Source organism: Notolepis coatsorum, assembly GCF_963971535.1.
Source record: "Notolepis coatsorum genome assembly, chromosome: 9".
Classification (NCBI taxonomy): Eukaryota; Metazoa; Chordata; class Actinopteri; order Aulopiformes; family Paralepididae; genus Notolepis; species Notolepis coatsorum.
This window is the reverse complement of record NC_140173.1, coordinates 129,036,049-129,055,075: the sequence shown is the minus strand read 5'-3', so window position 1 is coordinate 129,055,075 and position 19,027 is coordinate 129,036,049. Positions and strand designations below refer to the sequence as shown.

Here is a 19,027-nt window from a genome sequence, read left to right as displayed (position 1 = left end):
CTTGTGTATGCATCAGTGTATGGATTATGGGTTCAAAACCTACACTGCAGTCACCTATAAAGATGTATGCATTCACGTCATTTGTACGATGCTTTGGATAAACGCATCCATAAAATATACTCTGAAAACAGGGTGCAGCCTGAGGACAAGCTGCAGGAGACCAGGCCAATTGGATTAACAACACACCAACACACACACACACACAAAGAGACGTCACTATCTCAAATATTGAGTTAAGACCAGCCATTACCAGGGGGCACAGGCGTAATACTTTTTAACTCCTGTCTCCCTAGAAACCCATTTTAAACTCAAACATAATTGTTTTGGCTGGCTGGCCGTTGGGACAGTATCCACACAGACACAACAGTGCTTTCTACAATGCATCCCCCATCAAATGCTGTATAATCCAGCACACAGGAATGTATAATTCATTCTTAAAAACAATATTGAAATGCATGGAAAACGGGCTGATGGTACATTATCATTCATGAGTAGAAGTTTAAAGTAATTATGCAAAGGAAGAGCTCTCAGGAGAGTACTGCCAAGCTTTGATCATCTCATATCTGTGTTATTTTATGTTGACCAAATATAATTTTTAATAAGGAACATTTGGTAACATCACTAGTGTAACTGTCCAATACTGTAGGTCCTAACACTGTCAAACAGTATAGGAAAGTAAAGGCTGTTTTGATTTCCCATCTGCTCGGGCAGAAGATTAGAAATAGTTCTTATTCTTTAGCCTTGAATGGCCTTTATTTAACCCCCTCTTTTCTTTCTTCGAAGGACAGGAACCATTTGAAAAGCAGCATTTTTGCTAAGTAGGGCGCAAAAGTAATTTATAGGTGCTATAGATAACATTCAGCGACTAGATGTCACACTAGAGCACCAGCATGTCATTTCTCCAATCAGGTGCATTCCATGTGGGGAATTGGAAGTAGGGAGGGCATACGCAGTACATACATGCACGCAACATATAAAATGTTTTAAATGATAAATTCCTTAAAAGAATTTTTGGAAGAAAAGCAATACTTTTATTCCACACCTCTCTAAAAGCTATTATTTGATTTATACTTTATGGTGTTGCATGCTTTTTCTCCTGTTTAATTTAATTTAATTTAATTTAATTTAATTTAATTTAATTTAATTTATGAAGTGTTCAACACCTGTTCAGCCACCCCCCCCCCCCCCCCCCCCTCTCTCTCACACACATAACACTCAGCATAGTGTGTTCCGTGACGTACAGTGTTCTGTTGGACTGGTAGGTGGTGGACGGTCCGTCCATGGATGGGTCCTGTGAGATCCTAATGGCTTCCTCCATGGCAGCAAGAAGGCCGCCTCCTCTCTCGCCTTGCAGGGCGGGGCCGAAGCACTCGGGCCGACGAATCAACAGCCTCACCACCTCATAGGCGTTCTCCTCCACGCTCTCACCTGTTGTTATTAAACACATATGTATTACGGCTGACCCCTATTAATTGATTAGTCGACTAATCGGTCGAAAGGAGCCGTAGTCGACTGGCCAACCTCTTAGTCGAATATCATAAACAAAAAAAACAAAAAATGTAAATTTATTTTATTTTTTATTTTTTTATCATTATTTCCAAAAGAAAAGAGGCCTAGAAGCGTGGCTAACGCTAATGGCACACATACCAGAGGCTAACTGCCTAAGAAAACAGGCACAGAGGCACTGAAAGAGGATTTCACCCATCTAATTAACACACTAGACTAGACAAATATCAAGATGTATCCATCAGTGGACCAATTGCATGCTTTTGCAGAGGACAAGAAGCCTTCAGTCGACTCCTTCAGACATTAAGCACCCCCCACAGCCCAAATGGAATGATACAAATTTAAAAAAAATTTAAATAAAAAGTTTAAAAATATTATACTTTTTTTTTGTCGACCAATAGTCGACTAACGGCACATTTTGGCCAATCCTAGTTGTAACTGAGGGGTACAATTCCCTGACTGTATTGATAAGTATGGTATCATTAAACCACTACCGCTTTATGTACTTTAACTACTGGCCATACAGTACACAATATCTAAATATGATGTACACTTTCCCACCATGAAACCAGGTCCACACAAAGGTAATAATCAAATATTTAATATATAGCAAAGGGTACATATAATATTCACCATTACATTTATGATTTGAATGCTCTTGTAAGGCAAATGAGTACTCGTAGGCAAATCAACACTGAATGTCCAATCTCTGGTTACGCAGGAAGCAAGTATACAACCTGGCTCTTAGGGAATTATATCTATGGTCACTTAATGATTATAGCTGGATATACTGTAGGGGTCCTCCCGGTTGTAGGCCGGTAGGGGGGGTAGGAGAGCCGTCGGCCGTATCCCATCTGGTCAACGATTTCTAGGGAGACTTCATGTACAGAAGACAGTGCAGTAGAATCTTGATCCACAGATGAATACACCTTGGCTCTCTTGTAGGCTGTAGCTGTAGCTGTAGCTCCACAGTGAAGAAGAAGCGAGGCGACCTCAGTCTGGTCTGAGCGCCGTCTCACCTTGACTCCTTTCGGGGTAGATCCAACACTCACCGGTGTTGGCGATTATCCGCTCCACAAATCAAAGTACCAAAGCAAATATATATTCCATGCCGCATAGGGCTCAGCAGTCGTCGGGTAGGTAATCCAATGTACAGGTCCACTCGGTCCTCGCCTAGAACTCCTCGGATGAAAGCACCACGTGTGGTCTGCCCAACCTGGTTAAGACTCTAGATAACACGAGGAAGCGATGGGGGTGCTGCTCACTTTAGAACTCTAACCGCACGATGCACCATACATAATAGACTATTATTACTTAATAGAAATACGGTGCCAAACTCTGGCAATTCAGCTATTAATTCGCACGAGGTCTCACTGCTATTCTAAGGCCAAACAGGCCATACTACACCGCACGCGGTATCGTGGGGTGAGGCTTTACGTTCTGTTACTTAGTTGGGTAGAAGGGTAAAGGACTAAGAGGAATTCTACATTTCTTGCGCCATATTTATATGCACGGTGGACAAATAGTGCCACTCTGCTTTCGGTAGCCGTATTCCTGCGCGGAGCCGGGGCTAGTAAGGGCATGTCTTGTCGGTACCTTTGAACTTGAACGCCAGGGGCTGGTCCCTGGCGCCTGGTCCTTTTGTCCAATAAGAGAATGAACTATTATGGGCTGTAGTAGAATAAAGGAATATTCCGTGTATATGTACAAGGAATATACAAGGGATATCAAACGATATACAAATACTATTCAATATATATCCATAAATAAATATATATATTCGGTTTAATCTGATCCTTCACAACAGCCGCCCCCTAATTAGTCCCACCTAATTAGCTAAGCAGAGACAGATTAACCGCACTGTCCACTACTCAATGTCCGCTGTAAGGGTCAGTCAACTCACAAAGTCATAGGGTCATGGTCGTCATCGATAGTATCGGGGAGCCTTGGCAGTTCTATTAGCCTCGCCACGGGTCGGGTGTAAGTCCGTCCTTGGACGAGCACTTCAGCTGCTCGGACCTTTCCATCGGCACCGGTGATCACTTTGCTTACGCGGCCAGCCGGCCACATAGCTCGGGGTAGTGACTGGTCGATAATCATGACGACTGTTCCTTCTGTCAAATTGTCTCTCTCTTTTACCCACTTCTGGCGGGTCTGTAGAGACGGTAGGTAGTGGAGTAGGAAGCTGTTCCAAAACTTGTCAGCCAGTACTTGACTGTACCTCCACATTCTTCGGCCGTTCGCTTCTTCAGGCCTGTACATTGTCTGTGGTAGCGCTCGGTCCAGCCGCGCCATCAAGAGTGTGTTGGGGGTGACTGGGTCGACATCTGCTACATCACTTGAGACGTAACCGAGGGGCTTTGAGTTCAATACTCCCTCGATCTCCGTGAGGACTGTCATTAGGACTTCTTCCGCCACGGTCTGGGCCCCAAGCACGGCGTACAGGGCTGTCTTTATGGAACGTACTTCTCGTTCCCAGGTTCCACCGAAGTGAGGTGCGTTCGGGGGATTAAACTGGAAGTCAATCTGGGATGGAGCGAGGTGGGTCTTAAGTTCTGGGCCCATAGCTTGGAAGCTCTCTCTCAGCTCTCTTTCTCCGCCTTTGAAGTTTGTCCCGTGATCCGACAACAATGTAGACGGTTTTCCCTTCCGTGATGTGAATCTTCGGAAGGCCATAAGGAATGAGTCTGTGCTCATGGTTGGGAGGAGTTCGATATGTATCGCTCTGGTGGTCATGCATTTGAATACAATACCCCACCGCTTCTCGGTTCCTCTTCCTCTCTTTATATACAGCGGGCCAAAACAGTCCATACCGGTGGAGTGAAAGGGCTTGTCGCCGAGTCGGAGGCGACAGGGAGGTAGGTCAGCCATCCGGGGTATACTGGGCTGCGCGCGCCACTTACGGCAGTCTAGACAGGTTCGCTGGAAGCGCCGCACTGCTTCTCTCCCTTGCAGTATCCAATAACGACGTCTGATCTCCGCGAAGACTCTCTCTGCCCCTGCGTGGTGCACATCCTCGTCGTATTTCTTTATGATCAGCTCTGTGACCTTATGTCGGCTGTTCAAGACTATCGGGTACTTAACGTCATCCGGTAGGTCTGGGGCTCTCCGCAGACGACCACCCACTCTGATGAGATTATGGGCGTCGCTCTCGGGGGCTAGGTGGAGCAGTCTGCTGTCTGATGTGACGGGCTTTGCTCCCTGTAGACAGGCTAGCTCATCGGGGAACGAGTCTCTCTGGGCTCGTTGTAGTAGAAGGAGTTCTGCTTCTTTGTAGTCAGCTGCTGAAATGTCAGTTGTGGGCTGAACCTCTGGGTGGTGCCACAGAAATGTCTTTAGCTGCGCACTCTCTAGGGTGAGGCAATCGTCTAGAACCGGGTCTGTGGGGACGAGTGTGTGTGTCAACCCACAGAACATAGGTTTCTTGTTCTCTGCCTCCTCTTTACTCGCCTCCCGTGGGGTGGGTGTAGGCCACTCTTCTTCGGGGAGCTTGAGGAACTCTGGCCCGTCACTGTAGAGGTTGTGACGGGTGAGGTCATCCAGGGACATTCCCCGGGTGATGACGTCAGCTGGGTTGTGTTTGGTGTCCACATACCTCCAGCTGGTTACTTCTGTTAACTCTTGAATCTCGGTGACTCTGACTCCCACGAAGACCTTGTATCTGCACGAATCAGACCGGATCCATGTGAGTACGGTCGTGGAGTCTGACCACAAGATTGTTCTTTGCACCGGGATGGTGAGTTCACGTTGGATTAACGTGGCGAGCTGCGCTCCTGCTAGGGCTGCGCAGAGCTCTAGACGCCGGATAGATTGTTGCTTGCGTGGGGCTATTCTTGAGCGAGCTAGGATGAAAGCAGTATGTATTTCTCCTCCCTCCTCTCGGGCACGCAAGTAAGCCACCGAACCGTAGGCTACTTCGGAGGCGTCGCTGAATACGTGCAGGTCGATCTTGCATGTCTCTGGCCTCACTGTGGGTGGGAAGTAGCTGCGGCGTATATTAACACCTGGGAGTGAGCGGAGTTCCATCTCCCACTCTCTCCATGTGGATGCAAGGTGTTCGGGTATGGGATCGTCCCAGCCCTGGTCTTTGTCCCATAGCGCTCTTACAATCATCTTTGCCCTGGTGGTGTAAGGTAGAATACATCCCAACGGGTCATATTGTCTGGCGAGTGTTCTGTATACACTCCGTCTGGTGGTCGGTATTGCCGTCGACCTTCCCTGCTCCTTGGTCAGGGGTTTGTGTCTATAATGGAGCGAGTCTGTTTTGAAGCGCCAGACTAGTCCTAGTGTCATTTCTTGGGCTTCTCCTGGGATGGTCGCCATCCAGGTGTCGCTGCTCGCGGCCTTGTCCTCGGGGGAGAGGCTGCGCAGTACTTGCGGGTCGCTGCTGGCCCACTGCCTGAGATCAAAGCCGCCTTTGATCAGGGAGGCGCGGAGCTTGAGTAGGAGAGCCTCGGCTTGTCCACGTAGAAACTATTTGTCACACTTTGTTGGACCTCTTCATCTGCTGCTGGGTCCTCTGCGACGTGCTTTTGCAGTGCAAACGTAGCACAGCATGGGCTGCATGTGGTTCCGAAAGGGAGGACTTCCCATTGATAGATGGCTGGGTGCTCATCTCCGATCCTCTCTCTCCATAGGAACCGCAGCAGGGGCTTGTCCTCCTCCACTAGTCTCACCTGCAGGAACATCCCTTTGATGTCGCCGCTGATAGCCACCTTGTCCTGGCGGAAGCGTAGTAGCACGCCTAGTAGGGAGGGGCCGAGTGTTGGGCCGGCCAAGAGTTCTTTATTCAGATTTTGTGATCCGATCTGGTAGCTGCAGTTAAACACAATGCGATCCTTGCCGTTGTGGTGGACCTTGTGGTGCGGCACGTACCATGATTCGGTCGTCTGATCGGCCTCTTTAATGTCAATCTTCTTTATGTGTCCCGCTGTGATTAATTTGTTAATCTCAGCGCGGTACACAGCTTCTTGAGCGGGGTCTTTGGCTAGGCGCCGCTCTGTGTTCAATAGATACCGCTCCGTCGCCTCTTTTGTAGCGCGAAAGGTGGGCATTCCCTCTCGCCTCAGGAGTGGAGTTGCGTATCTCATCACTCCGTTGACGTTGACTCTCTTTGTCCCGTGCTCGAGGAGGGCTATGGCGTAGATATCTTCCTTAGAACGAATGTCTTTCTTTTCGTTCTTAAAGGGCATTGTCTCTAGTGTCCATAGCCTCTCGACATGCTGCAGGAGTGTGGTGTCTCCTTCTGTCGCTCTGGAGTGGAGGCAGCTAGTGGCTGCTGTTCGGTTAAGAGACTTGGCGAGGGGGCCTTGTAATGTCCATCCTAGGCGGGTCTTGACTGCTGCAGGACAACCTCTGGGTCCTGTATGGACCCGGTCTATCGGGACTATGAGGTCTGCATGGTCGGAGCCTATCAGCAGGGTCGGGGTGGCACCGTCTATGAGCGGGATAGGGAGTTGACGCAGGTGCACATATTTCTCCATCAGCTTGGCGATGGGGTAGGTGTACTGCGATAGTCCGATTTCTTGGTTGGTGAAAGCATTAGTAATCCTGTACCGTCTCTCGGGCTGCCCGCTTGCTGCGATAGTGAAAGAGACATTCTCGCCCTTTATCGTCTTTAGATCTCGTCTTATTGTCCGAATAGTCATCTGGTTCTCGCTCCCCCGTAGCCCCAGCTGGGCCGCAGCGGACGCGAGGAGAAGGGTCTTCTCTGACCCGTCATCAAGGACGGCGTAAGTGTCCATGATCTTATCTTGGTAACTCAGTGTTACACGGACCACCTTTAAGAGCACCTGGGCGCCGCTGCTGCTAGCGGGGTCAATGTACATAACACTTGCCTTTGTGCTGCTGGATGGTGCAGGCTTTCTTTTGTTACTGTCGTGTAGGACATCTAGATGGGCTCCGTCACACCGACTACACCTCTTCTTTAGGCGGCACTCGGCTGCCATGTGACTGCGCGCACATCGGTAACAGCGCCTGTTGGACTTTATCCAGTGACTCACTTCTTCAGCGGTCATCTTCTTGAACTGGTCACATTGTGACAACCAGTGTTCCTTCTCGCAGTACGGGCACACCATCTTCCACTTCTCTTTCATCGAGGGGGTACTGTGGTTCTTGCTGCTCGGTACTGATTCTGATTGGTGCATGACAGTCACCGATCTTCGGCCATCGTTTACTCTCCTAGGTCCCTCTCTGGAGCTGGGTGTGCTCCGCACGAACGTATCCAGCCGTAGGCTGCTGACTTCTCTCGCCAGGAAGTCGGCTAGGTCTAGGAGGGATGGCTCGGGACCGTTAGGATCACGGTGGTCTCTTTGCCGCCTGAAGCGCTCCTGTCGGGCGGGCGGCAGCTTCTCTAAAATCCTCTCGACGTTCGAGTTTGCGTATATAGTTCGTGCATACCCTTTTCTCGTTGCGCCCCCAGCATCCCTACCAGGGATTGTACTTTGATAGACAGGTCGTCTAGTGAGCGATTGTCTGTTGCTGGGGGTAGGCGGTCAATATGCCTTATCTCTTGTATTACATAATCCCATATACGTCCATATCTTTGGTCTAGTGCTGCTAGAGCCGCGGTGTATGGGGTAGTAGAGGTGGCATAGGCCAGCGCTATGTTGTGCGCTCTGGGTACTTTCAGGTGCTTCAATAGGATCGCATACTTGTGGCGTTGATCAGCTACATCCACCATCATTGTCTCTAAGCACATCCGTAGCTCCGTGTACTGTGCTCGGTTCTCATGGGTGAAGTCTGGAAACGTCGGTGTGCCAATGTATGACGCCGTGGATGGCTGGCACATCGGTGAGCGTTGGAAGAGAGGCCTCCTGGGCGAGTCTCCTCTTACGCCTCTCGGTGGGCTGGTACTGGCAGGGTACCATGGCCCGCTGGTCCAGGTGCTATTCCTCGGGACTGGTCGTGCGTCATGCTCACCCGTGAGTCGAGTCGGGGGTCTGTAGCGCAGAGCCGCGGGGGTATAGCCTGGGCTGTACTGGACCTCCTGGTCCTGTGGAGTAATGTGCTGCTGTCGGGCTTGACTCTCCTCTTCTCCCTCTTCTTCCTCTGCCAGGTCTTCTAGATCCTGTAGTCGTCTATTTAGCCTCTCCGCGGTGTCCGCTGTTCCTTCCTTGTAGCTGGGTCTCACTTGGACCGGTCGGGGAAGGAGTTCGGAGGGGGGTGTGGGCTCTCTCTGGTGGTCGAGTTCAAGGTCGCCTGCTCGGTCGGGGGAGGGTGCCCTTGACACGTGTCTTGACGAGGCCCTGGAACCCCTTGTGGAGGGAGGGGGTGTTGCCCTGGTGATCAGCTGCTCCATTAGCTGCGCCTGTAGTCTGTCGCGCTCGGCTTGTAGTCTGTCGCGCTCGCCTTGTAGTCTGTCGCGCTCGGCGTCGCGCTTGATGAGAGCGATGTCGCGCTCTGCTTCTCTTTGGGCACCGTCAGCGGCGCGCTGGGTGTCGGACCGGTCTCTTGCCATATTCTCTTCCGTCTGAAGGCGTCTCAGCTCCAGACGTATGTGCTCTTCTTTGCTCCGTTGCTGTGTTTGGAGTCGATCGCGTTCGCCCTGAAGTCGATCGCGTTCACCCTGGAGTCGATCGCGTTCGGTAGAGGCTGTCAGGGTGGCGAGGAACGCCTGTGACAGCATCCTCTCCGCCTCGCTGGGGGAAGACGCTTGTTGAGGTGAGCCGCTCCTGGCAGTACCGGTCGGGGATGCGTTCCCCTGCGGGGAGTCCTGGAGTTCTATCTCCTCGGCGCTCTCCTCATCTTGTTCCGTGCAGAGTTCCATCTCTGAAGGGTTGTCTTCCTCCCGGAGCTCTTGGGGGACTACTTCTTCGGTCTTGGCGGGGGGTAAAGTCGTGTCAGTTCCCTCCTGGTCCCCACCGTGAGCTTGGTCAGTTACATTAGAACCCACTAGGGCCTCTGTGGTCGGGGTATCCTGGTTGATAGGGTCGGACATAATTTTACTTTCTACTTTTACCGCGTTTACCGTTTGTAGAAGGCTAGGTAGTATACTGGCAGCGTAATCCTCTAAGTACTGAGGTGGCTGTCGTCTACGCTGCGGGCGTTCTACTTTAGGAGGACCGTTTCGTGGAGTGTTCATCATAGGCCATTTCAATATTAATACCACTATATTAATATTACACTAGTTACCCTCCGGCTCGAAGGACCAATTGTAACTGAGGGGTACAATTCCCTGACTGTATTGATAAGTATGGTATCATTAAACCACTACCGCTTTATGTACTTTAACTACTGGCCATACAGTACACAATATCTAAATATGATGAACACTTTCCCACCATGAAACCAGGTCCACACAAAGGTAATAATCAAATATTTAATATATAGCAAAGGGTACATATAATATTCACCATTACATTTATGATTTGAATGCTCTTGTAAGGCAAATGAGTACTCGTAGGCAAATCAACACTGAATGTCCAATCTCTGGTTACGCAGGAAGCAAGTATACAACCTGGCTCTTAGGGAATTATATCTATGGTCACTTAATGATTATAGCTGGATATACTGTAGGGGTTGTGGTATAATATCTAATGTTCTCATGTAAATATAGTCCCCTCCCCTATATCCCCTTACCTGTGCCCCCCCCTCTCTGTGGAACAAGACACTCCCCTCCCCTGTGTCCCCATTACCTGTACCCCCCCCCCCATCTGACCTATCAAATGGGACCACACCCCCCCCCTGTTAACTATATAGATCTCCTCCCGAGATCTATCCAGGGCTTCTTACCTGGGTAAATTCAGCTGATCACCTGGGGGGAAGCCCTCAGCCATTCTCTCTATGTAATTCTATCTGTTTGGTTAATAAACCCTTGTTATTATCCAAGCCTCGGTTGACTGAGAAACATTCTTCTTCAGAATATCCCACAATTGGCGTCTACGAACTTGTGACGGACCTTTTTGCGTCCTCCCGGCGTGCTGTATCATTTCAGCTATACAGAGAAAAGTGAGTATAATAGACTGGTCGACCAAAAATGTATGGAAATGAATTAAAACCTTCCCGCTTTTCTCTGTGCCAGGTGAACATTACAGAATGTTGTCAAATATTGAGATCATGGCTGAGTAAGAATAATGTGCATTAATATATCTGATCTGTATTGAGAATCGTTACCAGGGCGCGCGTGCACCTGGGTCCTTATCAGGCGGTTCTGAAAGGATGGGTTATATGTGCTATTCCCAAAAGTTTAGGCACAACGGTTGAATTGCTATTCCAGGTCGAGTCGGAGCCGACCAAAAGCTAAGGCACACAGTACAGGTTGTTGGATTGCTACCCCTAGTCTAGCTGATGCAGACTAAAAATATAGGCAACAAAAGAAGATACGTGAGCTTATTATGATGTGATATCCTTGGAAAACGCTACTCTGTTAAAAACGTTCTGTGATTCCTTTGCAAAGAGGCGGGAAGTTAGGACCGAGAAGCTGATGGAATCATAATTAGAAATTACCAGAGTAGCGTCATAATATTCATTGTTTCAACCTCAAACTAAGCCCACAATCTCTTCCATTCCTGAAAACGATGTATTTTGGATTAAATTAACCAATTGATCAATACAGATAGCGGGAAGATGATCACGCGATGTCCTAGTAGTACATGATTACGCGATGTCCCGGGAGTACGTAAATGTACATTAAACGGGACATCAGTCGCGGAAAGTACATTAAACAGGACATTAGTCGCGAGTAAAAGAGACCGAGAGTAATGATTAAACGGTATATATAATCTAATATATCGCTATTAAATTTCGAAGTTCAGGATTCGGTCGTTATGTTTTAAAAAACGATGTATAGATAGATCAAGGGTATAAATGCCTTGTCGCAGCAGAGTGCTGGCCGACTAAACGTACAGCGATCCAATACAGTCAGATATTCACACACGTTAACTTATATGTATTAATGTTTGTTTGTCTGTTTAAAGTCTCGTTTGTATTTGCACAATATGCCGACTGATATCGCGCCGAGCATTGAGAGACTAGTACCGTTATACACAGAGAATAACATTGAAGTGCAGTTCACGCGACAAACTAGGATAGTAATTTCCGGAATCAACAGAACCGGCCCACGGGAACGACCATTTGGGGAAGTATAGTTTTATCATTTCAGTTTGTTTACGTTTTCACATATGCACAGGCGCGTTCATTCGGTAACAAAACGCTGGTTTAGGAATTCCAGGCTATTGAGAGCTCGTTGGAAAAATACTGTATGAATTGCAAAGCGTTATTTCCGAGGCGAATGAGAACGCACGAACGTCGCATGGAGCGATGACGTCACGCTATGTGCGCCGTGAAGTTATGAATTTATATTAAACTATCCATAGGCGAACGTAAAGTTTAATGTGCCCAAGGCCGAAGGTGCGTGAAATCCACTTGTAGTATATGTTTTATTTGTATATGTATGTGCGCGCTGCTATTGGAAAATGTTGAGTTGCGGTGGCGAGATGCGGGTTGCATTATCCCAGACCACCGGAGAAACGAGCCGAACATTGCATTGACGACACGTAACGTGCAACAGCCTCAGGAACCACTATTCGATTAAAGATACACATGGCCACAAATAGGGGGTAAGTTAATATGGTTATTCAATAACTGAACTGAACTGTGAGGATCCAACGTGAACACAACAGCTTTCCCCGGTGAGTATGAAAATCATAAATATAGATGCTTTGATTGATTGATTGAAAACTTTATTAACAGATTGCAGAATGGGTACAATACAGTACAGCTCAATACACACAAATTGTTAAGGGGATGCAGACCAGAGAAAGACTTTTGTCTTGTTTACATCAGGGTCCCCCATTTTCAATTCATCAGGACATATTATGACATACATGACATACAGATAGTCAGTACTGCTACATCTATGATACATTTATGACATACCAGATTTGTTTACATCAGGATCCCCCATTTTCAATTCATCAGGGCATATTATGACATACATGACATACAGATAGTCAGTACTGCTACATCTATGATACATTTATGACATACCAGATTTGTTTACATCAGGATCCCCCATTTTCAATTCATCAGGGCATATTATGACATACATGACATACAGATAGTCAGTACTGCTACATCTATACATTTATGACATACCAGATTTGTTTACATCAGGGTCCCCCATTTTCAATTCATCAGGACATATTATGACATACATGACATACAGATAGTCAGTACTGCTACATCTATACATTTATGACATACCAGATTTGCAAATTCAGTACTGTTTGTGATACAAAAGGAGTCAAGAAAAGGGAGTATATACATTTTGAGGTAGAAACTGTACATACACAACTATCATCTCAGTTACAGTAAATTACAACTATCTCAGATCACTTGAATGTTTATGTTGCTTTAATTTACACGTTATAAGTAACATAAAGCTAGTTTTAAATAGGATTCCAATCAATTGGATAGATTTGATCTAAAAGCTAAAGAAAGAATAACAACCTTTCTTTAGAGATAATGAATAAATGCAGATAATGTTTAAATGAGGCCAAAATCATGCCTCCTCTTTTTCCACAATAACATTGATGAGTGAGATGATGAAATAGAGAAGGACTAGCTAATGTTTGTTGAGCACACAGACAGTCAAAGAGGATTCACCCAGAATAAAAGAAAAGAGTGGGAAATTAACATGTGTTTATGGTTACAGACAACCAAGAGATCTGGCTCTGGGTCAAGATGCAGAATGGGGTGAAAACACATTGTATCACAAAAGTTGAAACTCCAGTGATTTGCATCTGAACACAGACAAGACACAAAGTGAGACCAGCTACAATCATTTAAATTGAGACCCCAAAATAATCTACATTTGAACACGAAAATCAGCTGAGGAAGATGTGGAGCTGAAAGACAATGCAAATGCCTAGAGAGGACTCTGACCACACCTATAGAGACTCAACTTAGTATCTCCACTATACTTAGTATAGTAGGAAGTATCGCTTTAGATGCAGATTTTCTCTTTGTTACCACAGAGACTCATCTGACAATGGATAACAACAGAGAACCACAAAATGCACTGAATGAAATGTTTTAAGACCAGCTTGCCATAGCGAACACCATGATTCACTGGTACCTGATGAATGCAGTCAGGAAATTACTCTATTTTTCCACTAACTAATAACATGCATGACTCTTCCTTTTAACAAACTAATACATTTCTATGACTGCAAATATCAAGAACACCAGTGAAACATCAATATTGGTCATTTAGCTGACACTTTTATCCAAAGCGACTCACAGGTTCTGTGCGACAGAACATCAGGCAGGGCACAACTCTATCAGCTGAATAACAATGTTCATCAGAGTGTTGAGTGCTACAGTGTAGGTTAGTTTATTAGGACAAATGCATGACAGTAAGGTTAGTTAGGGTTAGATGACAAAACGAATGATTGTTTTCATGCAAAATTAACTGGCTGTCTAGGTTTATGTTTTTTTCCCCATGCTAAATTATGACGAGCCACACTGAGACATGAAGAACGCCAGAGAAGGCGTGGCGAGGTAAGTATCCTGAGGTACACCCAACGCATCCTGAGGTAAGATCAAATTAAAATTGACATCACAGACTATGAAGAAAAATAGCTATTTTATCCGATTCAAGACTTTGGCCATTCATTTACAATTTTATTTAAAGCCTAATGATGTAAGATCTAGTTAGATACAAGATCTGATAAGATTGTAGTGAATGTGACCTTCTTAACATAAGGAATCACTGCTAATGCAATTGGCTTGCATTTCCTATTTTCAATTAAATGATTTTATTTACAATGAATTGAATTAATCCCAAAATGATTTTCCTCTTTAGCAGAAAGGCGTTGAATCATTTATGTGAGGAGGTTTTCTAAGGCAGTTTTCATCATCCTCAGATCATGAATTGGTGAGAGGACAGGACGAGTGAGACGACGCGTGACCTGAACCACGAACGACGGCGCGACCAGGCAAGGAGGAACACAACCCAGCGACCTGAGCGACCCACGACAGCATACTACCACCAGGGACGCCGCCAAGGAGCTGCGGACACAACCAGGGCGACGACAACAACCGTGGGAGAACCACCAGCCCACACAACACAGACGTCCCCAAAGGAAGGGGAGCAGAGACAGAAAGGACGACATGCAGCCTCACCCCATCGACCCGCGGCAGACCATCTGCAAAAGGGAACCAAAGCCCCGACCATCAAGGTGGATTCCCATGACAAGATTGTCATGCGTGTGAGAGAGAGCGTCCTACAGACAGGCCACTACACCAGCAAACCCTCGCCCCTCTGGTACCGCGATGACGGGGAGCGGGGGACCAACCACCACACAGCACGTTCAAGACCACCCTACCGCCATGCCTCAAGGCCTGATAAAGGCCAAGCGTGAGCACAGTGGCGGATGTGCGGTGGTGAAGGAGAGCAGCGCAAGCTCTAGGAAAAGAGTCTGCAAGACCACTATAGTTGACTGCTACAAGTGACCCTTGACAGGGAATGGACGGCGACCAGTGAATATTCCCGACTGCATCGTCAAGAAGAGACACATAGCAAATGAGACCTGTGGACCAAGAGACTTCTGAACACACATTGTCCAAATTGTTATGTATTTATTTACTTTTTACTGTCTTACTGCCACACGACAGGCTCACAGAAACATCAACTGAATGTACGATACGTTCAACACACAGCAGGTCACCACAGAAGGACACATCCCTGGCAGAGAACAGATGGTCAACAGCGACGCAGCAACTGTCAGATTCACAAACAAGAGCTGTTTCACAAAGTTCATATGTATCAAGAAAATTATGAACTAAGAATATGATGAAATACAACCAATAAGATTGCAATAACCAATTTATAATAACAATAAGGAATGATCACAGAGTCACATTGAAAATTATATTGTTAACAAGACAGAACTAGTTGGTTTATTCCAAGTCACCAAGTTTGTTTTGACCATTGATAGTATACACCACAGCAAAATACTAGAACAATGCATAACGATTATCATAATCACCTTTTATATCAGTTTTTATACAAACCACTAGATTAACGGTTTTAAATGTTTTTGTACACATTAGCCACTAAGTTAATCCTTATGTGTAAATCCTATTCCTAATAATTATGCACACAATTTTGTTTTTTCACCCTGTGCACTCTGACCACACAGAGACAGTGCATGTATTTAATTGGTTTATTACGATGCCTGTATGCACAACGATCACATTAGCTCCCCTGAGTCACGACATGAACGACTGAAGGTATGCCAAGATATTTGCACAGCGATAGCTTCTAATGATTATGTTAATTGTTGTTTGATATCAGAGATGAGGACCACTCATTGATATAGGTATTTTGAGCGATTAATAAAAGAAAAGGGTGATATCTATTCCCACATCTCTGATATCAAAATAACACAGACCGCAGTCCAGTCGATCATGTCATGAATCATGTATGTAAATAATTCTATTTTAAACTGTTATGCCAACAACCAGATCACATTGGCCAAAATTTTCATTATTTTAATTGTTTTCTATTTTCACTTTTACCTGTTCCAAACAATCCTGGTATATTATACATTAATCTCACCCACATTATAAGAAAGAAAAGTGAGTATTGTGGTATAATATCTAATGTTCTCATGTAAATATAGTCCCCTCCCCTATATCCCCTTACCTGTGCCCCCCCCTCTCTGTGGAACAAGACACTCCCCTCCCCTGTGTCCCCATTACCTGTACCCCCCCCCCCATCTGACCTATCAAATGGGACCACACCCCCCCCCTGTTAACTATATAGATCTCCTCCCGAGATCTATCCAGGGCTTTTTACCTGGGTAAATTCAGCTGATCACCTGGGGGGAAGCCCTCAGCCATTCTCTCTATGTAATTCTATCTGTTTGGTTAATAAACCCTTGTTATTATCCAAGCCTCGGTTGACTGAGAAACATTCTTCTTCAGAATATCCCACAGGGTCCTCCCGGTTGTAGGCCGGTAGGGGGGGTAGGAGAGCCGTCGGCCGTATCCCGTCTGGTCAATGATTTCTAGGGAGACTTCACGTACAGAAGACAGTGCAGTAGAATCTTGATCCACAGATGAATACACCTTGGCTCTCTTGTAGGCTGTAGCTGTAGCTGTAGCTCCACAGTGAAGAAGAAGCGAGGCGACCTCAGTCTGGTCTGAGCGCCGTCTCACCTTGACTCCTTTCGGGGTAGATCCAACACTCACCGGTGTTGGCGATTATCCGCTCCACAAATCAAAGTACCAAAGCAAATATATATTCCATGCCGCATAGGGCTCAGCAGTCGTCGGGTAGGTAATCCAATGTACAGGTCCACTCGGTCCTCGCCTAGAACTCCTCGGATGAAAGCACCACGTGTGGTCTGCCCAACCTGGTTAAGACTCTAGATAACACGAGGAAGCGATGGGGGTGCTGCTCACTTTAGAACTCTAACCGCACGATGCACCATACATAATAGACTATTATTACTTAATAGAAATACGGTGCCAAACTCTGGCAATTCAGCTATTAATTCGCACGAGGTCTCACTGCTATTCTAAGGCCAAACAGGCCATACTACACCGCACGCGGTATCGTGGGGTGAGGCTTTACGTTCTGTTACTTAGTTGGGTAGAAGGGTAAAGGACTAAGAGGAATTCTACATTTCTTGCGCCATATTTATATGCACGGTGGACAAATAGTGCCACTCTGCTTTCGGTAGCCGTATTCCTGCGCGGAGCCGGGGCTAGTAAGGGCATGTCTCGTCGGTACCTTTGAACTTGAACGCCAGGGGCTGGTCCCTGGCGCCTGGTCCTTTTGTCCAATAAGAGAATGAACTATTATGGGCTGTAGTAGAATAAAGGAATATTCCGTGTATATGTACAAGGAATATACAAGGGATATCAAACGATATACAAATACTATTCAATATATATCCATAAATAAATATATATATTCGGTTTAATCTGATCCTTCACAACACTAGTCGACCATCCAAATCCTTAGTCGGGGACAGCCCTAATATTATGTATACACACTGAGTTGAACATCAAGCTTCTGCAGAGTAGTTTTGCAAGCAGATCAGTAGATGCTGTCACCATAGTCTAGCATGGGAAGCTTGCAACTTGTTAATATGATGGTAAAAAGACATAGTGTTGTCCGGCCATATACCCAGGTGTTTATATTCTATATATCTGCTCGGAGATCTGCTCTAGGATCATTCCGTTGAAGGGTTGGATTGGACTGGATTTATTAGATTAGCCGTGTAGGTTTTTAATAGTCTGAGCAAATAATTTATCGTCATTGTGGAAGAAAGCATTATTGGTATTGACTATGGATTGTACTAGATTGTGGACTGGATTTATTTTGATTTGTGTGCAGATCTTGTTATAAATCTGAGGAAATAGTTCATTGTCGTTATGGAAGGAGGCATTATTTGAATTGAAAATGGATTTTTGATACTCAGTCATATTGGAGGTTTGAATAATGCCTCATTGTTGGCCAGATAGTTCTCGCTGCATGGTTACCATTGCAGAAGACGGCAAAGCGCAGGAAATTCAGGTAGCGCTCGCCCTCAACGGGGTCCCATCCGATGTCAGGGTAACCTCTGGACACCAGCATAGGACAGCTCTGGAGCCCACAGCCAGCGAGGTACTGGACCACCTACAGACAGACAGACAGACAGACAGACAGACAGACAGACAGACAGACAGACAGACAGACAGACAGACAGACAGACAGACAGACAGACAGACAGACAGACAGACAGACAGACAGACAGACAGACAGACAGACAGACAGACAGACACAGACAGACAGACAGACAGACAGACAGACAGACAGACAGACAGACAGACAGACAGACAGACAGACAGACAGACACAGACAGACAGACAGACAGACAGACAGACAGACAGACAGACAGACAGACAGACAGACAGATAGACAGACAGACAGACAGACAGACAGACAGACAGACAGACAGACAGACAGACAGACAGACAGACAGACAGACAGACAGACAGACAGACAGACAGACAGACAGACAGACAGACAGAGAGGGGGGGGAAGGAATAGGAATAAGAAAATGTAAGGAAAAGAGAAAGAAGCAAGATAGAAAATGGAGATAAATGGTAAATGGCTGCATTTATATAGCGCTTTACAATTTGTTCCTCACATTTTACCCATTCACTCACACATTCACACACCGACGGCGGAGGCAACCATGCCAACCTGCTCATCAGGAGCAATTAGGGGTTAAGTGTCTTGCTCAAGGACACTTCGACAAGCTGCCCGGGAGGAGTGGAAATCAAACTGGGAACCTCCAGATTACCAGACGACTGCTCTACCTCCTGAGCTACACTGTCGTCCCAATAGCAGAAAGGTAGCAGTAGAAAAGAGGCACAGGGGGAAAAATGTATACAGTGAATGAAAAGATTAGCTCTATTGACATGCTTCGTATGCATCACATTATATATACAAAGCTCTATAACAAACCGTTGCAGATTCTGAGGGTTAAGTCGAAACTCGTCCTAACTAATTATTGCA

General features: G+C 46.3%; 1 protein-coding gene across 1 annotated transcript in view; it reads right to left on the bottom strand.

Moving 5' to 3' along the window:
- Positions 1–19,027, bottom strand: part of ryr2b (ryanodine receptor 2b (cardiac)) — a gene marked incomplete at both ends in the record, with an annotated part of 396,550 nt that overhangs the window by 211,822 nt on the left and 165,701 nt on the right. The window contains 2 exon segments of the mRNA XM_084321996.1: positions 1,242–1,428; positions 18,007–18,142. Coding sequence (XP_084178122.1) covers positions 1,242–1,428; positions 18,007–18,142 — 323 coding nt within the window.